The sequence below is a fragment of the Giraffa tippelskirchi genome, chromosome 9 (genome assembly GCF_054371585.1).
Source record: "Giraffa tippelskirchi isolate mGirTip1 chromosome 9, T2T-mGirTip1v1.2.pri, whole genome shotgun sequence".
NCBI classification, from domain to species: domain Eukaryota; kingdom Metazoa; phylum Chordata; class Mammalia; order Artiodactyla; family Giraffidae; genus Giraffa; species Giraffa tippelskirchi.
In genome coordinates this window covers 71,918,635-71,941,661 of record NC_137283.1, presented here as the reverse complement: position 1 = coordinate 71,941,661, position 23,027 = coordinate 71,918,635, and the positions used below count along the sequence as shown (strand labels likewise).

The window sequence follows — 23,027 nt, the reverse complement described above, 5'->3', positions numbered from 1 at the left end:
GGAAAAGGTCAGTTTTCATTCCAATCCCAAAGAAAGGGAATGGCAAAGAATGTTCAAAGTACCACACAATTAACACTCACCTCACACACTAGTAAAGTAATGCTCAGCATTCTCCAAGCCAGGTGTCATCAGTACATGAACTGTGAACTTCCAGATGTTCAAGCTGGATTTACAAAAGGCAGAGGAACCAGAGATCAAATTGCCAACATCCACTGGATCATTAAAAAAGCAAGAGAGTTCCAGAAAAAAAATCTACATTTGCTTTATTGACTACGCCAAAGCTTTTAACTGTGTGGATCACAACAAACTGTGGAAAATTCTTAAAGAGATGGGAATACCAGACAGCTTTACCTGTCTCCTGAGAAATCAGTATGCAGGTCAATATGTTAAAACTGGACATGGAACAACAGACTGGTTCCAAATTGGGAAAGGAGTATGTCAAGGCTGTATATTGTCACCCTGCTTATTTAACTTCTATGCAGAGTACATCATGCTAAATGCCCAGCTGAATGAAGCACAAGCTGGAACCAAGAGTGCTTGGAGAAATATCAGTAACCTCAGATATGCAGATGACACCACCCTTATGGCAGAAAGCAAAGAAGAACTAAAGAGCCTCGACAAAAATGAAAGAGGAGAGGGAAAAAGTTGGCTTAAAACTCAACATTCAGAAAACTAAGATCATGGCATCTGGTCCCATCGCCTTATGGCAAATAGATGGGGAAACAATGGAAACAGTGAGAGACTTTACTTTTTGGGGGGCTCCAAAATCACTGCAGGTGGTGACGGCTGCCATGAAATTCAAAGACGCTTGTTCTTTGTAAGTAAAGCTATGACCAACCTAGACAGCATATTAAAGAGCAGAGACATTGCTTTACCAACAAAGGTCCATCTAGTCAAAGTCATGATTTTTCCAGTGGTCATGTATGGATGTAAGAGTTGGACTATAAAGAAAGCTGAGCACTGAAGAAATGATGCTTTTGAACTGTGGTGTTGGAGAAGACTCTTGAGAGTCCCTTGGACTGCAAGGAGATCCAATCAGTTAATCCTAAAGGAAATCAATCCTGAATATTCATTGTAAGGACCGATGCTGAAGCTGAGGCTCCAATACTTTGGCCACCTGATGTGAAGAACTGACTCATCGGAAAAGACCCTGATGCTGGGAAAGATTGAAGGCAGGAGGAGAAGGGGATGACAGAGGGTGAGATGGTTGGATGGCTTCTCCGACTCTATGGACATGAGTTTGAGTAGGCTCCAGGAGTTGGTGATGGACAGGAAAGCCTGGCATCCTGCAGTCCATGGGGTTGCAAAGAGTCAGACACGAATGAGCAACTGAACTTAATTGTACTGAGAAAAGGTAGTTTTGTTTGCTTTGCTTTGTTCTTACTTGAGAGACATCATTTTTGTTAAGCATCTTTAGAAGACAGTTCAGCCTCTCTGTGTGTAGGAAATTATGCAAAAAGCAGTTAACCATCTTTTTCTCATGTTTTTTAATTGCATTCACAAAATGTCAAAATATAGCATTCAAAGAGAGGAAATAAATAATATTTATAGTGCATGACTCTTTAATACATGTTAAATTTAAAGCAGTATCTGATAAGCGGTTACTACATGTTTCTGTTGTTCATAGTATTGATTAGTAATAATTTTTTTTTTTTTTTAATAAATTTATTTATTTTACTTGGGGGCTAATTACTTTACAATATTGTAATAGTTTTTGCCATACATTGACAAGAATCAGCCATGGGTTTACATGTGTTCCCCTTCCCGAACCCCCCACCCACCTCCCTCCCCCTCCCATCCCTCTGGATCATCCCACTGCCCCGGCCCCGAGCCCTTGTCACATGCATCGAACATGGAATGGTGCTCTGTTTCACATATGACAATACACATGTCTCAATGCCATTCTCCCAGAACGTCCCACCCTCACCTTCTCCCTCAGAGTCCATAAAATTGTTCCATGCATCTGTGTCTCTCATTCTGTCCCGCATATAGGGTTATCGTTACCATCTTTCAGATTCCATATATATGCATTAGTATACTGTATTGTTGTTTTTCTTTCTGGCTTACTTCACTCTGTATAATGGGCTCCAGTTTCATCCATCTCAGTAGAACCGATTCAAATGTATTTTTTTTAATGGCTGAGTAATATTCCATTGTGTATATGTACCACAGCTTCCTTATCCATTCATCTGCTGATGGACATCTAGGTTGCTTCCATGTCCTGGCTATTGTAAACAGTGCTGCGATGAACATTGGGGTACACGCGTCTCTTTCAATTCTGGTTTCCTCGGTGTATATGCCCAGCAGTGGGATTGCTGGGTCATATGGCAGTTCTATTCCCAGTTTTTTAAGGAATCTCCACACTGTTCTCCATAGTGGCTGTACTAGTTTGCATTCCCACCAACAGTGTAAGAGGGTTCCCTTTTCTCCACACCCTCTCCAGCATTTATTGCTTGTAGACTTTTGGATAGCAGCCATTCTGACTGGTGTGAAATGATACCTCATTGTGGTTTTGATTTGCATTTCTCTAATAATGAGTGATGTTGAGCATCTTTTCATGTGTTTGTTAGCCATCTGTATGTCTTCTTTGGAGAAATGTCTGTTTAGTTCTTTGGCCCATTTTTTGATTGGGTCATTTATTTTTCGGGAATTCAGCTGCAGAAGTTGCTTGTATATTTTTGAGATTAATTGTTTGTCTGTTGCTTCATTTGCTATTATTTTCTCCCATTCTGAAGGCTGTCTTTTCACCTTGTTTATAGTTGCCTTTGTTGTGCAAAAGCTTTTAATTTTAATTAGGTCCCATTTGTTTATTTTTGCTTTTATTTCCAATATTCTGGGAGGTGGGTCATGGAGGATCCTGCTGTGATTTATGTCGGAGAGTGTTTTGCCTATGTTTTCCTCTAGGAGTTTTATTGTTTCTGGTCTTACGTTTAGATCTTTAATCCATTTTGAGTTTATTTTTGTGTACGGTGTTAGGAAGTGTTCTAGTTTCATTCTTTTACAAGTGGTTGACCAGTTTTCCCAGCACCACTTGTTAAAGAGGTTGTCTTTTCTCCATTGTATATTCTTGCCTCCTTTGTCGAAGATAAGGTGTCCATATGTGCGTGGGTTTATCTCTGGGCTTTCTATTTTGTTCCATTGATCTATATTTCTATCTTTGTGCCAGTACCATACTGTCTTGATGACTGTGGCTTTGTAGTAGAGTCTGAAGTCAGGCAGGTTGATTCCTCCAGTTCCATTCTTCTTCCTCAAGATTGCTTTGGCTATTCGAGGTTTCTTATATTTCCATACAAATTGTGAGATGATTTGTTCTAGTTCTGTGAAAAATACCATTGGTAGCTTGATAGGGATTGCATTGAATATATTAGTAATAATTTTGAAATTGTAAAAATGTAGCCTCCAATCCCTGGATAGCTGAGTTTAAAAATATACTTAATATTTACCAGCTACCTTGTTATTGATGCTATTCTTTTTTATAATTTTAATTCAGATTCTTCTCATCAGAATGGCAGCTTACTCTTTTTTGTTTTTGTTTTAAATCGGGAAAGGGGGAGAGAGGGTTTCATCTTCCTTTCATAAAAGTTTATATGTCATAAAATAAATGTTTCTAGTTGTTGCCTAATGGATATTGTTCTACCTTTGGTTTATTTTGTTGCCTCGTAGTACAGTTGTTTTCTCATAGCAACTCACAGTTTTGAAGTGTTGAGAGCAGGTAAAGAAAGCCTTGCCAACTTGTTTGATTTGGTTTTGTGCTTTTTTTTTTTTTAAGTTTCCCATTCCTGTTCTCTTAGAATTCTTACTGTTGTCAGTGTGTTTGTCTGTAGTAATTCCTTGCTGGTTTACAATGTGCATCTTCAGTGATCCTGTGGGGCTGAATGTCAGAGAAAACTGTCTTATTATTGTGACCATAAAATTATGAGTGAAGCCTGTTGGATTTTTAAAAGAGTACAATCTAGGAGCTCAGATTTATGATACTGGTTTTAGTCAGAAAATCTTTTTTTGCTTGCTTTCCATTCTTTGGCAAGATTCTCATGTAAAGTACAGTGATTTGCTGTTTACTGAATGCTTTGGTTTAAGGTCAGGATAAGCTAACATCTGTATATCAGTTGTATCTTAGTTATTTCTCATGGCAGCAAGGACATTTTGAGATTGATAGGTGGAAAAATCTATATTTTAACAAAGCAGGGTTTACAATAATATAATAATATTTTATGCATAATCATTCAACTTTATTTTATTCCCACTGTAAAGTCTACCTTTATACCAAAGAGACTTAACATTTTCACTAAAATGTAAAAATACAGCCATAAGCAATCAGTGAAAAATGTGTAGAAAGGATCAGGAAGGGAGAATCAAGGTAGGCATTTAGTTGTAGATTTAACCATAAACATCCTAACACATGTGCTTTGAGAAAATATCATTATTTTAAAGTGGACAGCATCCATAACATGAAAATGAAATGCTTGTTCAAGTGCTCACTGATGGTCCTGACACAGATGCCAGAAAGATGGCTCTTCTGTACGGTTTCCTGGAGAAGACAGTCAGTAGCAGCAGCAGTGTGATCTGTGTGATAATCTGTGTAATATATAACGTGCTGAAGGACAACATGGTAGAAAAACAGTGGGCCAGACTGGGGATGCATTGCAGTCCAGGTGCATGGCTATGGTCTGGGTTAACACCAAGCTAGATTTTAGAACAGCTAAATGTATTCATTGCATCTCCCTCACCAAGACCTCGCTCTGCGTTATTGCTTTGAGTTAAACATGTCAGAAATATCCAGGGATAGGCTGTTCCAGAATCCTCCCTGAGCTGTGCTTGGGTAGGTCAGTGCAGCTGGATGACTGTGGAGTCCTGGGTTTAAATAACCAGTGGATGCCTGTCCCTCCCAAGACAGCACCCATAAGCAGACAAGAAACCACGCTGAACACTTTGAAGGCCAGCAAGCCATCCTGATGTTTTCAAGTAACAAGCTTTGGTATGAAGGTTTAATCTAAGAAGGATGTATTTTGAAATGCTTGCATCGGAAATGGAACTCTGGACTCATTTATCCAAACCTTAAATGTTCAGGGCCTCTGGGAGAGAATTCCTTTCCTCTGTCAGTAGGTTAATCTCTGATCACCTGAACTGAGATGTCTGTGTGATTAGCAGTGTGTGTCCTGTGCACGTGTGGTTTGAGGATGCCTCGTTCCTTTGGTTTCTTTGGTGCTTTGATACTTGCATTACCTCCTCCTACCACCCGGAGTGGGGGCCCAGTAGAGAGGTCGTGCCTGTGAACAGCTTGACTGTTTTGGCACTGTGGTGGCGATCTAGGCCAGTGACCTTGGGGTGTTTTGCAGTCTTGTTTTCTGATGGCTATAATTTTGAAGGTGTATGGATATGGGTACTTAGCAATTTTCTCTAGAATAATGTGGAGGTGTAAAATGTTCTCCAAATTGCTTTGCCTATTGATTTCTCATCACCAGTCAAGGAATTTCCAGCTTAAAAAAAAGTCCTTTAGTAGATCTATAAATTATTTGCTTGCATACCCAGAATAAAAACAATGACAAATGAACAAGAAAAAAAAAAGAGAGAGAAAAAAAGAAACAGTATTTAGGGTAACTTACTTGGCAGGAGGGAGTTCTGGTTTTAAAACATGTTTTTATTGCAAAATGGTTGCTAGGGTGAATTTATTTTCTACTCTTTTATACTTTCACGGTATGTTTATAAGTGGTAAGCTGTATCAGTCCCTCATAAGAACTTCCATTTTGATCTGTATAACCTTAAAATTCGTCTTTGTCATTTGAGTATTATTCTTGTTATTTATATCTTGTTCTATACAGGAGAACGTATTGATCTCCATTGATCTCCCTATTTTTCATTTCTGTGTCTTTGGGATGTAAAGGCAGGTGGAAATTGATTGACAGTCAGGATCATTGCAGGTTAATACTGTTTTGCTAATGTTGCCTGGGCATGAAATCTGGATAAAGACTCGAGTTTTCCTTCATCAGAGATGTTTGCATCCAGAATCTCTGCTAGGACATCACCCAGCACTACAGCTGCTGAAACCTGTGGGTTAACACCCAGTCCCCAGACCATGAAAACAAATAAACCCTGGTTTCTTCCACAGGGTTTCCTGGCTGGTTTTTCCGAGACTTTGCACGTGACAGCCGGTCTGCCCGTGAATGGAGTGCTCAGTGTCACAGAGGAAGCCTGGTCAGTTGGAAGTGGCAGGGACACCCTCCCTCCTATAGGAAGAATCCCCAGGTCCAATTATGAAAGGTCCTTGTGCTGGGAGAAAGGGAGCAGGGTCCCTGTGATTGTAAATTTGGGGATCTGCTCCTCAGGGTACTCAACTGTCCTTTCTATGTGTAGATTCTGGGAAAACAATGACTCAGTCGTGAAGCCTCAAAAACATGTCTACACATGAAATTTATTCTTCTCTAAACTATTCTATGAGGGCATCCTTTTTCCTGTCATCAGTCACCTCAGACCTGTTTTTAGATCCATTTTTATTGTTATATAATATGGGAAATATATACAGTCTGCTGTAGATTTCCTAAAGACTATATAAACATCCTTATTTTATTATTCTAAAGGCACAGATGTGTGTGTGTGCGTGTGTGTGTGTGTGTGTGTGTGTGTATGTTTTCTGTTGCTGTGGTTGTTTAGAACTTTCAGAAATTGTACTTTACTGACTTCTTTGGAGATCTGTCACATCAGATCCACATGGTGGTAAATGGTAGAGACATCACAGTTGTAGGAGTAGTTCTGAACCCTGAAACTTCACATAGTCTCAAAAATATACATTTATGTAACTTTTAAACCTAGGAAAAATAAAATGACTCATATTTCCTATATGAAATAACTTGTATTTCTCTGTCTTTTAGCCCATTTAAAGTAAAACAAAATTTTCTTTGTTTTGTGCTTTGCCAAAACCCCATCATTCTGAGTGAACCATGTTACAGATTTAAATTTACCGTGGTTTTGATTAAGACCATCCATCTTGTTATGATTTAGATTATTTTGTTTGGAATGTAAGCTAAAAAAAGGAATACTAGAAAGTTAGGAATCTTATAACTGTTAGAATATAAATATTGAAATATATCCCATAACTAGTAACTGTACCAAATAATTTTAAGACATAATACAGGCTGGTTTCAAAAAATAATTTCAGGGGTATCTTTGAATCATCAGAAAAAAAAAACATATAAAGGGATAAAATAACCTCCTTGTTTCAAAATATGGAAGATTTTAGTCACAACTATGTGGCTTATACACCAAAAGTGTTTCATTTTTCCACATGAAAATGTGATCATATAAAGGAAAAATGACAAAATGCTTATCATTAGACTAAGAATATATTGAGCAACCTGGTCAAATTAATTCCTTCACACTTTTGGGATTGGGTTAATCTATATGCATCTTGGTGTATGGAAAACCTCCCAGAGAAAGTAACTACTGTCTTATCCCCTGGGCTCCTGCTAGCTTTGCCGAGATAAACAGGAAGATTCCTGCCTCAGTTTCTGTACATGGTGGCTGGTTTTCTAACTGTTTAGCAATCGGAGTTAAAGAAATATTCCTTCTGAGCACTTGGGTGTCTGTTTTATAGCAGGCCAATTAATAATTTTTATAAACAAACTGACTTAACATTTTTCTAAGCCCATTTCAACTCATCCTTTGGAAAGATTACTGATACTGCATGACTTTTAGCTATGGTTGCAATTTCAACATCAATCTGATCTCTTCACACTGTGACTTCATATTCCTATTCTCAACTGTATAATTAGACAATAAAACCTGTTTCTGAAATCCTTTACACTGTACAGAACTGGCAGATCTCATTTAGGCCTCGTGGAAATTTCATGAGGAAGTGGCATGTTCCCTCCTTCTTTTCAGTCAAGGATTATAGGAATATAGGAATGAAGGGATATTATTAAGATAGAGCACCTGATATGGTAGAGTTAGGGTGAGAGTCCCAAGTCTCCATCTCCGATTGCTATGCTTTTGTTATATCATGTCTTGTTTTTTGTATGTTTTATAGAAACAGCATAATTTTAACTATTAGGTAAGATGATACTGCTAACAGAGAAATTAAAATGCAGGGAGGTTATTTGATTTGTCATGATTTCAAAAGGTACACTGTGGATCAGAAAAAAAAATTACACAATGTTTGAATTGACAAAAATACTTATCAGTATTATGACGGGAAATACTTTTCAGTGTGTATTTTTACATTCTAATGACCACTTGAATATTTGGGGGGCTTTACAGTTTATTACAGAATTTCACATTCATTGTCTCCTCCTACCCTGAAGAGGGTGCTGAGAGCTCCTAAGAGTTAGTATCTACAGAGGGGAGGGAACTCAGCACTCAGCCAGAAGTGCTCATGCCCAGTTACACATTGCCGCTTTGTAGAATTCTCTGGTGGTTGGGTTGACATACCCAAAATTAGCTCTCAGACTCACCAGACGACACATATAACCAGAAAAGTACCACCTCCACCAGATAGGTTTACAAATTCTCCTTTCCCAGATTGGCCACCAGCCTTCCTTCCTGTGCTTAAGATTGTAAACCACAGAGACAGCATCACAGGCCCTGAAACAAATATTTCATTTTTCCCTAGAGGTAGTTCACCTCTGGAGGTTCTATTTCATGTAAATAATCTCTGAAGGCAAGCGTCTTTGACACTTCGTTAACTTAATAACTGGCAGTTGCTGAATTTACTTGAATTGTCAAATGTATACATCAAAGACAGAGAGATGGTGGTACTGTTGGTTCTGTGATAGAAACAGAGCACGTTGTGAACAAATGGGGATTTTGAAAGTGAAATTTCTAAGGTGCATTTGGAAACCAGACACTTTTATCGACTCCCTAAAACCTGGAGATAATGTAGTTCTCGTTAGCGGGCGGGGTTGTCTCACGGCAAATGGCGGGGGCACATCTGCTCTCAGCCGGCTGAGGGCAGGACGCTGGGGAGGAGGTGTGGCCCCTGTGGTGGATGGATCCCCGACAGTGTTGGAACAGCCCGGGGGCTGAATGGAGGCTCGCAGGACCGTAGTTCTCCGACCAGGGATCGAAACCCGGATCCCCTGCAGCGGACGAGCAGAGGCCTGGCCATTGGACCAGCAAGGAACTCCCGTGAATATTGTCAACATATCCACTGTTGTGGATGAACAGCAACATATACAATATTGTCGATGAACAACCATTGACAGGAGAATGTTGAATCCCACCAAAAAAAGATACCCCCTGTCCAAGGGCAACAGAGAAGCCCCAGCAAGATTGTAGGAGGGGCGCAATTGCGTTCAGAATCAAACCCTATACCAACCAGAGACACTCGGAGGGCTCAAACAAAACCTTGTGCATACCAGGACCCAGAGACCCCACAGAGACTGAGCCAGGCCTGTGTTTGAGTCTTCTGTGGAGGTACAGGTCAGTAGTGGACTGCCACAGGGGCACAGACTCTGGGTGCAGCTATCTGGGTCACACAGCCTGTGGCTTAAGCCCTCTTGGAGGAGGTCACCAATAAGCCCTCCATAGAGCCGCTTAGCAGATGACCCACAAAGTGCAGAACAATTAAACCAAAGAAATCCTCACACTGTTTGGAAAGTTCTAGGACCCACAACATATTTCCCCACCTGGGGATCCAGCAAGGGGACTGAGAACCCCCAGGGAATTTGACTTTGCAGGCAAGTGGGATTGGATTACAGAACTTCCACAGGACTGGGGAAACAGACTCTTGGACGGCACAAACAAAACCTGTGCACACCAGGACTCAGGAGAAAGGAGCAGTGACCCCCAAAAGAGACTGACCCAGACTTGCCTGTGAGTGTCCAGGAGTCTCTGGCGGAGGTGTGGGTCTGCGGTGGCTTGCTGCAGGGTCAGGGGCACTGAGTGCCGCAGTGCCTGCACAGGACCTGTTGAAGGAGGTCGCCGTTGCCTTTATTCAGTTCATTTCAGTTCAGTCGCTCAGTCATGTCTGACTATTTGCAAATCCATAGACTGCAGCACAATAGGCTTCCCTGTCAATCACCAACTACCGGAGCTTACTCGAACTCATGCCTATCGAGTTGGTGATGCCATCCAAGCATCTAATCCTCTGTCGTCCCCTTCTCCCGCCTTCAATCTTCCCCAGCATTAGGGTCTTTTCAATGAGTCAGTTCTTCGCATCAGATAGAAAAAGTATTGTAGTTTCAGCTTCAGTCCTTCCAATGAATATTCAGGACTGATTTCTTTTAGGATTGACTGGATGGGTCTCCTTGCAGTCCTAAGGACTCTCAAGAGTCTTCTCCAACACCACAGTTCAAAAGCATCATTTCTTTGGCACTCAGCTTTCTTTATAGTTCAACTCTCACATCCATACATGACCACTGGAAAAACCATAGCTTTGACTAGATAGACTTTGCTGGCAAAGTAATGTCTCTGCTTTTTAATAAGCTGTCTAGGTTGGTCATAGTTTCTTCCAAGCATAGATCTTCTTCCAAGAAGCAAGCATCTTTTCATTTCATGGTTGCAATCACCATCTGCAGTAATTTTGGAGCCCCCCAAAATAAAGTCTCACACTGTTTCCATTGTTTCACTATCTATTTGCCATGAAGTGATGGAACCAGCTGCCATGATATTCATTTTCAGAATATTGAGTTTTAAGCCAACTTTTTCACTCTCCCCTTTTACTTTCATTAAGAAGCTTTTTATTTCTGCTTTGCTTTCTGCCATAAGAGTGGTGTCATCTGCATATCTGAGGTTATTGATGTTTCTCCCAGCACTCTTGATTCTAGCTTGTGCTTCATCCAGCCTGGCATTTCTCATGATGTACTCTGCAGAAAAGTTAAATAAGCAGGGTAACATTATACAGCATTGATGTACTCCATTCCTGATTTGGAAGCAGTCTGTTGTTCCATGTCCAGTTCTAACTGTTGCTTTTTGACCTGCATACAGATTTCTCATGAGGCAGATCACGTGGTCTGGTAGTCCTATCTCTTTAAGAATTTTCCACAGTTTGTTGTGATCCACACAGTCAAAGGCTTTGGCATAGTCAATAAAACAGAAGTAGATGTTTCTCTGGAACTCTCTTGCTTTTTCTGTGATCCAACGGATGTTGGCAATTTGATCTCTGGTTCCTCTGTCTTTTCTAAATCCAGCTTGAACATCTGGAAGTTCTCGGTTCATGTACTGTTGAAGCCTGGCTTGGAGAATTTTGATCATTACTTTGCTAGCATGTGAGATGAGTGCAGTTGTGCAGTAGTTTGAGCATTCTTTGGCATTGCCTTTCTTTGGTATTGGAATGAAAACTGACCTTTTCCAGTCCTGTGATCACTGCTGAGTTCTCCAAATTTGCTGTCATATTCAGTGCAGCATTTTAACAGCATCATCTTTTAGGATTTGAAATAGCTCAACTGGAATCCCATCACCTCCACTACTTTTGTTTGTAGTGATGCTTCCTAGGGCTCAATTGACTTCACATTCCACAATGTCTGGCTCTAGGTGAGTGATCATACCATTGTGGTTATCTGGGTCATGAAGTCTTTTTTGTATAGTTCTTCTGTGTATTCTTGCCACCTCTTAATGTTTTCTGCTTCTGTTAGGTCCATACCATTTCTATCCTTTATTGTGCCCATCTTTGCATGAAATTTTCCCTTGGTATCTCTAGTTTTCTTTAAGTGATCTCTAGTCTTTCCCTTTCTGTTGTTTTCCTCTATTTCTTTGCATTGATCACTGAGGAAGGCTTTCATATCTCTCCTCGCTATTCTTTGGAACTCTGCATTCAAATTGGGTATATATTTCCTTTTCTCCTTTGCCTTTAGTGTCTCTTCTTTTCTCAGCTATTTGTAAGGCCTCCTTAGACAACCATTTTGCCTTTTGCATTTCTTTTTCTTGGGGATGGTCTTGATCACTGCCTCCTCTACAATGTCACGAACCTCCATCCATAGTTCTTCAGGAACTCTGTCTATCAGATATAATCCCTTGAATCTATTTGTCATTTCCACTGTATAATCTTAGGGGATTTGATTTAGGTCAGACCTAAATTGTCTTCATTACCTCCACCATCCTTTGGTCCTAGGACAAACAACAGGGAGGGGACAGAGCCCTGCCCATCAACAAAAAGTTGGATTAAAGATGTACTGATCATGTCCCCGCCCATCAGAAGAAGACCCAGTTTCCCCCAAAGTCAATCTTTCCCATCATGAAGCTTACATAAGCCTCTTATCTTTATCCATAAGAGGGTAGACAGAATGAAAATCACAATCACAGAAAACTAACCAATCTGATCACATGGACCATAGCCTTGTCTAACTCAATGAAACCATGAGCCATGCTGTGTAGAGCCACTGAAGACAGATGGGTCATGGTGGAGAGTTCTGACAAAATATGGTACCCTGGAGAACAGAATGACAAACCACTTCAGTATTCTTGCTTTGAGAACCCCATGAACATTATGAAAAGGGAAAAAGTTACAACACTGAAAAATGAACTCCCCAGGTTGGGAAGTGCACAATATGCTACTGGAGAAGAGTGGAGAAATAGCTCCAGAAAGAATGAAGAGACGGAGCCAAAGCTAAAAGAACACCCACTTGTTGATGTGACTGTTGATGGAAGTAAAGTCTGATGCTGTAAAAAAACAATATTGCACAGGAACCTGAAATTTTTAGGTCCATGCATCAAGGTGGATTCAGTTCAGTTCAGTTCAGTTCAGTCACTCAGTCGTGTCCAACTCTTTGCGACCCCATGAACCACAGCACACCAGGCCTCCCTGTCCATCACCAACTCCCAGAGTCCACCCAAACTCATGTCCATCGAGCTGGTGATGCCATCCAGCCATTTCATCCTCTGTCGTCCCCTTCTCCTCCTGCGTCCAATCCTTCCCAGCATCAGGGTCTTTCCCAATGAGTCAACTCTTCGCATGAGGTGGCCAAAGTATTGGAGTTTCAGCTTCAACGCCAGTCCTTCCAAAGAACACCCAGAACTGATCTCCTTTAGGATGGACTGGTTGGATCTCCTTGCATCCAAGGGACTCTCAAGAGTCTTCTCCAACACCACAGTTCAAAAGCATCAATTCTCCGGTACTCAGCTTTCTTCATAGTCCAACTCTCACATCCATACTACTGGAAAAACGATGGCCTTGACTAGATGGATCTTTGTTGACAAAGTAATGTCTCTGCTTTTTAATATGCTATCTAGGTTGGTCATAACTTTCCTCCCAAGGAGTAAGCGTCTTTTAATTTCATGGCTGCAATCACCACCAGAAGTGATTTGGGTGCCCAGAAAAATAAAGCCTGCCACTGTTTCCACTGTTTCCCATCTATTTCCCATGAAGTAATGGGACCAGATGCCATGATCTTAGTTTTCTGAATGTTGAGCTTTAAGCCAACTTTTTCATTCTCCTCTTTCACTTTCATCAAGAGGTTTTTTAGTTCTTCTTCACTTTCTGCCATAAGGGTGGTATCATCTGCATATCTGAGGTTATTGATATTTCTCCCAGCAATCTTGACTCCAGCCTGTGCTTCTTCCAGCCCAGTGTTTCTCATGATGTCAGGGTGAATTAGAAGTCATCAAACAGGAGGTGGAAATAGTGAACATCAACATTTTAGGAATCAGTGAACTAAAATGGACGGGTTGGGTGAATTTAATTCAGATGATCATTATATCTATTACTGTGGGCAAGAATCTCTTAGAAGAAATGGAGTAGCCCTCATGGTCAATAGAAGAGCCCGAAATGCAGTACTTGGATGCAATCTCAAAAACGACAGAATGATCTGTGTTCATTTCCAAGCCAAGCCATTGAATATCCGAGCAATCCAAGTCTATGCCTCAACCAGTAATACTGAAGAAGGTGAAGTTGAATGATTCTATGAAGACCTGCAAGATCTTCTAGAACTAGCACTCAAAAAAGATGTCCTTTTCTTTATAGGGGACTGGAATGCAAAAGTAGGAAGTCAAGAGATTCTGGAACAACAGGTAAGTTTGGCTTTGGAAAAAAAAAATGAAGCAGGGCAAAGGCTAACAGAGTTTTGCCAAGAGAACACACTGGTCATAGCAAACACCCTCTTTCAACAACACAAAAAACAACTCTACACATGGACATCATCAGATGGTCAATACTGAAATCAGATTGATCATATTTTTTGCATTCAAAGATGGAGAAGCTCTATACAGTCATCAAAAACAACACCAGAAGCTGACTTTGGCTCAAATCATGATCTCAATATTGCAAAATTCAGACTTAAATTGAAGAAAGTAGGGAAAACCACTAAACAAGGTATGACCTAAGTCAAATCCCTTATGATTATATATTTAAAGTGACAAATACATTCAAAGGATTAGATCTGATAGACAGAGTGCCTGAAGAACTGTGACAGAGGTTTGTGCCTTTGTACAGGAGGCAGTGATCAAGACCATCGCCAAGAAAAAAAAACGTAAAAAGGCAAAATGATTTTCTGAGGAGGCCTTACAAATAGCTGAGAAAAGAAGAGAAGCTAAAGGCAAAGGAGAAAAGGAAAGATGTGAATGCAGAGTTCCAAAGAATAGCAAGGAGAGATAAGAAAGTCTTCCTCAGTGAATAATGCAAAGAAATATGGGAAAACAATAGAATGGGAAAGACTAGAGATCCCTTCAAGAAAACTAGAGATACCAAGGGAACATTTCATGTAAAGATGGGCACAATAAAGGACATAAATGGTATGGACCTAACTGAAGCAGAAAATATTAAGAGGTGGAAAGAATACACAAAAGAACTATACAAAAAAGACTTTCATGACCCAGATAACCACAATGTTGTGATCACTCACCTAGAGCTAGACATTGTGGAATGCAAAGTCAAGTGGGCCTTAGGAAGCATCACTATGAACAAAGCTAATGGAGGTGATGGAATTCCAGTTGAGATATGTCAAATCCTAAAGATGATGCTATGAAAGTGATTCACTGAATATGCCAGCAAATTTGGAAAACTCAGCAGTGACCACAGGACTGGAAATGATCACTTTTCATTCCAATTGCTAAGAAGGACAATGCCAAAGAATTTTCAAACTACTGCACATTTGTGCTCACCTCACACACTAGCAAAGTAATGCTCAAAATTCTCCAAGCCAGGCTTCAAAAGTACGTGAACTGAGAACTTCCAGATGTTCAAGCTGGATTTAGAAAAGGCAGAGGAACCAGAGATCAAATTACCAACATCCAATGGATCACAGAAAAGGCAAGAGAGTTCCAGAAAAACATCTACTTCTGCTTTATTGATTATGACAAAGCCTTTGATTGTGTTCAGTTCAGTTCAGTCGCTCATTTGTGTCTGACTCTTTGCGATCCCATGCACCACACCATGCCAGGCTTCCCTGTTCATCACCAACTCCTGGAGCTTACTCAAATTCATGTCCATCGAGTCTCTGATGCCATCCAACCATCTCATCCTCTGTCATCCCCTTCTCTTCCCGCCTTCAATCTTTCCCAGCATCAGGGTCTTTTTCAGTAAGTCAATTCATTGCATCAGGTGGCCAAAGTATTGGAGTTTCAGCTTCAGCATCAATCCTTACAATGAATATTTCCTGATTGGATCTCCTTGCAGTCTGAAGACTCTCAAAAATCTTTTCCAGCATCATAGTTCAAAAGCATCAGTTCTTCGGGGCTCAGCTTTCTTTATAGTCCAACTCTTACATCTGTACCTGACTACTGGAAAAACTATAGCTTTTACTAGATGGACCTTTGTTTGCCAATTAATGTCTCTGCTTTTTAATAGGCTGTGTATGTTAGTCATGGCTTTTCTTTCAGCGAGCAAGTGTCTTAATTTCATGACTGCAGTCACCATCCACAGTGATTTTGGAGCCCCCAAAAATAAAGTCTAATACTGTTTCCATTGTTTCCCTATCTATTTGCCATGAAGTGACGGGATGGGATGCCATGATGTTAGTTTTCTAAATGACTGTGTAGATCACAACAAACTGTCGAAAATTCTTCAAGAGATGGGAATACCAGACCACCTTACCTGCCTCCTGAGAAGCTTATATTCAGCTCAAGAAGGAGCAGTTAGAACTAGACGTGGAACAACGGACTGGTTCCAAATTGGGAAAGGAGTACGTCAAGGCTGTATATTGTCACCCTGCTTATTTAACCTATATGCAGAGGACATCATGTAAAATGCTGGGTTGGTTGAAACAGAAGCTGGAATCAAGATTAGGAGAAATATCAATAACCTCAGATACTCAGATGATACCTTATGTCAGAATGTGAAGAGGAACTAAAGAGCCTCTTAATGAATGTGAAAGAGGAGAGTGAAAAAGCTGGCTTAAAACTCAGCATTCCAAAAATTAAGATCATGGCATCCAAGCCAATCACTTCATGGCAAATAGATGAGAAAACAATGGAAACAGCATCAAACGTTATTTTCTTGGACTCCAAAATCACTGCAGATGGTGACTACAGCCATGAAATTAAAAGACACTTGCTTCTTGGAGGAAAAGCTATGACCAACCTAGACAGCATATTAAAATGTAGAGACATTACTTTGCCAACAAGGGTCTGTCAAGTCAAAGTTATGGTTTTTCCAGTAGTCATGTGTGGATGTGAGGATTGGATTCACAAAAAAGCTGAGCGCCGAAGAATTGATGCTTTTGAACTGTGGTGTTGAGAAAACTCTTGAGAGTCGCGTGGACAGCAAGGAGATCCAACCAGTCCATCCTAAAGGAAATCAGCCCTGAATATTCATTGGAAGAACTGATGCTGAAGGTGAAACCCCAATACTTTGGCCACCTTATGCAAAGAGCTGACTCATTGGAAAAGACCCTGATGCTGGGAAAGATTGAAGGCAGGAGGAGAAAGGGACAACAGAGGATGAGATGTTTGGATGGCATCACCAACTTGGTGGACATGAGTTTGAGCAAGCTCTGGATGACGGTGTAGACAGGGAGGCCTGCTGTCAATGGACAGGGGTTGCAAAGAGTTGGAAATGACTGAGGGAGTGAACTCAACTGACTGAATGCAATTCTCCCGGAGACTGACAGTTTCTGTGTGTGTCTTGGGCCAGCAACAGACAATGGAATTTCAGTTACTTAGAATTACTGAAGAGATTTCTGCTGAAGGCCGACAGTTTAGAGATGCTTCCACCCCTACCTCAGGCCTTGCATTCAAGTGACATAAATTTGCTACTTAATTACACAATATTTGCCACCAGATTGTGCAGTGGACATGGTGGGATTTGAATGAAGTCACCAGAAAGCGTTTGTAGGCCGATACTTTTCTCTACTAGGAGCTTAGACCATCAGGATCCCAGTCATGAATGACAGCTTGCTGATTTTGCATCTGTGCAGAAATTCTCTGTTATTTCACAGATTACTTGGTTAATCACTAAAGTTAATAAGGACACGTTCCAATTTTATTTTAATGCCTAGATGCTAAGTCTCTTTAAGTAATATTTGTTTCTTCTCATGGATTGTTAAATTAACTGAGGCGAGGTTAGGCTTTCTGGCACTCTTTTGTATAACACATTTTTATTGGCTCATTGCACAGTTAGCTTCATTATTGTATATAACAAGGGTGAGAGTGAACACACTTGCCCTTGGAAGGCATAGGACCTTCTAAAATATAAGGAAACTATTTCAAGCATTTTTGTTACATCACTCAGAAGTTAAGTTTTTCCCTCCATTCTTAGACTTCACAGTTTATTTCCTGTTTATGAAAAGAATGTCCTTGTAATGTATTAAAATGAATAAAATGGATACATGCCTCATTATATCATAACTGTAGCAATTTAGCAATATTTATTAACTTGCATGCTGATCATGGTATGTAGTATTAAAACTACCTTGCTTTGTCTCAAATTAAAATATATATCTTATACCTGAGTTGGCTTTTATGTCTACACTGTGTATAGACATGTAATAAATGTGTTTTTGCCCATATTTTAATTTGTGTAGTGCTGTGCTATAAAAAAGCACATTAGGATTCGTCTATTAATAGTTTCATTGAGTCTCCACACATACCCTGCCATAGAGTGTAAACAAAAAAGAGGAAAAATTTAAAGAAGTATACGAAACCTCGGGGAAAAATTGTTCTTCTGATTTTGGACTATGATTTTTATAATGGTTTTGAATGGTACAATCTGTTCTATGTAGGAAGAACAATCCATTTATTTTGAAATGACAAGTGGCAAAATTATGGATGTGTATTGTTCAGACTTACTGTGAGTCTATCTTGTATTTAATTTAGTCCCATCTTTTATTATCATCCATTATAATGATGTTAAAAATACGCTATCTATGTCTTCTGGTGGTGGAGAAGTCCACATTTTCTAATGCTTCAGCAATTTCATGTTGATACTCTTTTCTTTACTACTTGAACATTAGTTAGACCTTCAACTTGGTCAAGTATAGTTGTTATATGAGTTTTTAAATAGATATTTAATGTGTGAAGTTATTTATGGTTTTCTCCTTACAGTTTTAGTATATTCATATACACGCAACCATGCATATGTATTATTTAGAAAGTGTTCTTGTTCATTGCCTTCGGTTGGTCTTATTGAAATCTCTTGTGCTTTGACATTAACTATCACAAGATGCAAACATTTAAATCATAGAAATGTATGTTTATGCACTGATACATACTCTTGCCATAATAACCTGGGTTTAGGAAAAGCAAGGTCTCTTTTCAGAAAGTTCATACGTCACTGTGCTGTGCTTAGTCACTCAGTCGTGTCCGACTCTGTGTGACCCTATAGACTGTAGCCCGCCAGGCTCCTCTGTCCATGGGGATTCTCCAGGCAAGAATATTGGAGTGGGTTGTCATGCCCTCCTCCAGGGGATCTTCCCAACACAGGGATTGACCCCACGTCTCCCGCATTGCAGGCAGATTCTTTCCCAACTGAGCCACCAGGGAAGCCCATATGTCACTCAGTTCAGTTGCTCAGTTCTTGTCCGACTCTTTGCAAGCCCATGGACTGCAGCACGCCAGGCTTCCCTGTCCATCACCAATTCCTGGAGCTTGCTCAAACTCATGTCCATCAAGTCGGTGGTGCCAGCCAACCATCTCATCCTCTGTCATCCCCTTCTCATCCTGCCTTCAGTCTTTCCCAGCATCAGAATCTTTTCTAATGAGTCAGCTCTTCACATCAGGTGGCCAAAATATTGGAGCTTCAGCTTCAGCATCAGCATAAGTCCTTCCAATGAATATTCAGGACTAATATCTTTTAGGCTTGACTGGTTTGATATCCTTTCAGTCACTAGCTGACTTATTTTTTTTTGGGCAGTGAAAGCTGTGGGCTACTTATGAAGTTTAATTAACCTGCTTTTTCAACAAGGGACAGGATAAAACTCTGTTTTTAATGTTTTCACAAAAATTAATCAAATTATAACACTTAATTGAACATGAGTATTTATGAACTTCAGCCATTTCAATAGACTGAAGCATCTATTTGCTGGATCTAAATTAATGATAATACTAAATTTACGCCTTTATAGTTACATTGAACATTAAAACCTGGGTGCTTTTGTGTAAATTCCATAAGCAAATGCCATGAATTTATCATTTTGTAGTTATGCCACTGGCAGTCAATATCTTTAATCACCTATTAGGAAATTTAATTAAGAAAAATATTTTATATTAATGAAATTCTAGTCTGAATATTTTAGGAGGGAGTTTTGTTGAGTGTCACTTCCATTAATAATAGATAAATGTCTTATAAAGACAAATTACAGTACTTAAAAGTCAGTGATACATCTACAGCTTCATAATGCATGGAAAGATGAAGCACAATAGTTTAAAAGTGCATATTTAGATTTTAGAATGTATTTTTTATAAATGTTTAAGCAAAACTGTTGTATTTTAATGTGTGATGATGAAATTCATGCTAAGAAAGCTGATAAAACTTTTGGAATGTGAGGGAAGTATATTCGTGTACTAAAATATATGCAACCATTAGTATATACTGCAGTACTTAATGTGTTTTTTAGATTTATGTTTATTAGTCATTTTTAGTCACTTGCCAGAATTGAAAAGCAGAGTTTCCAAAGCTGCAAAATCTATGCCATCCAAATGAGCATTAATGTGCTGACCACATACCTGAATTGCCTGGAAAAACATATATACATACATATGTACATACATGCATGTGTTCCAGTTCAGTTCAGTTTAGTTGCTCAGTCAGGTGCGATTCTTTGTGACCCCATGGACCACAGTATACCAGGCTTCCCTGTCCATCAGCAACTCCCAGAGATTACTCAAATTCATGTCAATCGAGTCGGTGATGCCATCCAACCATCTCATCCTCTGTCGTCCCCTTTCCCTCCCAACTTCAATCTTTCCCAGCATCAGGGTCTTTTCCAATGAGTCACTTCTTCACATCAGGGGGCCAAAGTATTGGAGTTTCAGCTTCAGCATCAGTCCTTCCAATGAATATTCAGGACGGATTTCCTTTAGGATGGGCTGGTTGGATCTCCTTGCAGTCCAAGAGACTCTCAAAAGTCTTCTCCAACACCACAGTTCAAAAGCATCAATTCTTCAGCACTCAGCTTTTTTGTGAATACAACCCTCACATCCACACGTGACTACTGGAAAAACCATAGCTTTGACTAGATGGACCTTTGTTGGCAAAGTGATGTCTCTGTTTTTTAATATGCTGTCTAGATTGGTCATAACTTTTCTTCCAAGGAACAAGCGTCTTTTAATTTCATGGCTGCAGCCACCATCCACAGTGATTTTGGAGCCCAAAAAAGTAAAGACTCTCACTGTTTCCATTGTTTCCCAGTGTATTTGCCATGAAGTGATGGGACCAGATGCCATGATCTTAGTTTTCTGAATGTTGAGCTTTAAGCCAACTTTTTCACTCTGCTCTTTCACGTTCATCAAGAGGCTCTTTAGTTCTTCTTTGCTTTCTGCCATAAGGGTGGTGTCATCTGCGTATCTGAGGTTAAGTCAGTTAAATTAGACTTTTATTCATGGTCATTTCCCTACACAGTTTATACCTGATAGAAACCATTGCCTGAAAGCAGTCTTTTCATAATAAAGTGTGCTCAGTGTCATTACTGAATTATACCAGAAACATTAGCTTTTGACTCTTTACATATTATAAGGAGCCCTTTTTGCACAACAGACATTAAGCAGATAGAAATATCCAGATTTGCTCAGGAAAAGGTGAGTGAAACAATATTTAAGTCCGTACAAGGATTTGGAGGACAAGACAGAGAAGGACCCAAGGATTCTAGTTTCTAAGATCTAAATCAATTCCTGAAGGATGCAATGAACTGTCTCCCTGAAGCCTTTAAAATAGGGAGGATTTTTGTCATTTCTTTATCCTTAAAGACTTCTCAAAACAGCTTCCAACTTAATGACTAATTATTTTTTTTTCTTTAAGCCCCAAGCATATCTCAGTAAGTCTATTAATTTGTCAGAGTATTTCAGAGTGAATCAGCATTTGAGAAGTCATCAGCCTTATTACTTGGTATGTGAAATTTTGGGGAGAAAGCTTTATGAATTGAAATAATCTTTTGAATATCTGAAGTTACTACTTAGTAGTAATTTTAATTTTATTTTTATTGTAGATAGTTTTTCTTTCAAGAGGAATGGTGTCATAATATTAAAGACAAAACAGCTTTAGTGAGATATATTTAAACGTTAAAATATGAAGTTTCACGAACAGTAAAAATAAAGGAGAAAAACCTTTCTTTTACAGCTTTGCTTATATTCCATTCACTAAGGCCATCCAGAAGAGTATTCGAGATCTATAGTCACAAATTCTTGTACAAATTTTAAAGTTTGTGATTTTGGGAGGGATATGGACTCCATGTGAAGTAAATTTTAACAGAACATGGCTTCATAGAATATATTGCTAGTTACCTACATGCCATATTTGAAAAACATTAAGTGTTTATTATAGTATGTATAACACTCTCCCACTTTCCTAAGACGTTATGTAAAAGGAAAAGAGAGGCAGCTACTGAAAAACTGAAATGTGTGCAATTTTTGTGCCTACACACTTTAAACTTTTTTTCTGTTTCTGTCATATTTCTTTTATCATGCTTATTACGTTTGTCATGTCAGTCAGCTACATAAAATTCTTTATTTATGACCTTCACAGGCAGCGTCCAAACATTTTCTTAACAGTGAGCTAGACATCTCACTGTTAACTGGTATGCTTTACTCACTCTCCTAGTATTTTTCTCTTTCAACATCCATGGGGAGAAAATTTTTCATTGATTTAATCTGATGTTTAAAATGTTTAAGGTCATTAATTCTTGCACGGTCACCCACTTTGGACTTTCTTCCTGTGCAGATACTTACAGCCCTGATGCTTGGCATTGATTTTTCTTCTTCTTCTTTTTCTTTTTCCTCAAATGCTTTCTTTCACATTGTATTTTTAAGCCAAAAAATCCAAAGTAAATGTTCATAAATTCATGTTAAAAAAGTTAGAATTTTTGAAGTCTTTTTTATGATTTAGTAAAAGTGAATACTTTGTCAGTTGTATGTACTCTTTTGCTAAAAGTTTTTTTGGATCTTTAACTTTCACATCACTTTTTCAAAAATGTCGTAAAACTGTGTGTCCAGTTTTAGAGACTAGAAAAAAAATTTTGAAAAGCATGATGTAGTTCAGAAGAGTTGAAGAAGGGGCACTAAATTTTAATACTCATCTCAGTGCAGTGAATATAATTTTAGCCAGGATCACTCATGACAGTCTGTGTCTTGGCATGGGTTGTCCTTTGAGGGGCGGTGTGTGGGATAGCCTCGTTCTTTCTGTACTTTTTATGTGTTTCTAGACTGAGAGTAAAGATAACCCTCCCCTAGGACGATATGCATTTGTGATACACACTCATTCTGGGGGTGCAGGTCACAGCCTGTACAGCAGCGCAGATGTGTACCATATGAGATGCGCACACCCAAGATGATGATATTAACCCTTCATAGATGGAGGAAGTTGCACATAAGGTATTCATTCTCCGCTTCAAAGCCTTTGCACTTTTCCTTCTCTCCCTACTGTGCAGGTGACTTGGATTATTACTGGCTGGATCCCGCCACGTGGCATAGCCGGGAAACATCACCTATTAGCTCGGTGAGCATCGGGGAGGGAGATT

At 39.5% G+C, this 23,027-nt stretch overlaps 1 protein-coding gene and 1 long non-coding RNA gene across 42 annotated transcripts in view; one reads left to right on the top strand and one right to left on the bottom strand.

Moving 5' to 3' along the window:
• The window catches only part of RIMS1 (regulating synaptic membrane exocytosis 1), a 599,905-nt gene that overhangs the window by 394,988 nt on the left and 181,890 nt on the right, over positions 1-23,027 (top strand). For 40 of the 41 annotated variants that reach the window (XM_081526161.1, XM_081526204.1, XM_081526188.1 and 37 more), the window contains one exon: positions 22,938-23,005. In XM_081526161.1, coding sequence (XP_081382287.1) covers positions 22,938-23,005 — 68 coding nt within the window. Of the gene's footprint in view, positions 1-22,922; positions 23,006-23,027 lie in introns of those variants that run through there. The other variant, XM_081526202.1, reaches the window with a different exon arrangement.
• The window catches only part of LOC145520246 (uncharacterized), a 39,020-nt gene continuing 21,843 nt past the window's right edge, over positions 5,851-23,027 (bottom strand). Inside the window, exon 2 of the long non-coding RNA XR_014064337.1 lies at positions 5,851-12,036. This is a non-coding gene — a long non-coding RNA (uncharacterized LOC145520246). The remainder of the gene's footprint in view (positions 12,037-23,027) is intronic.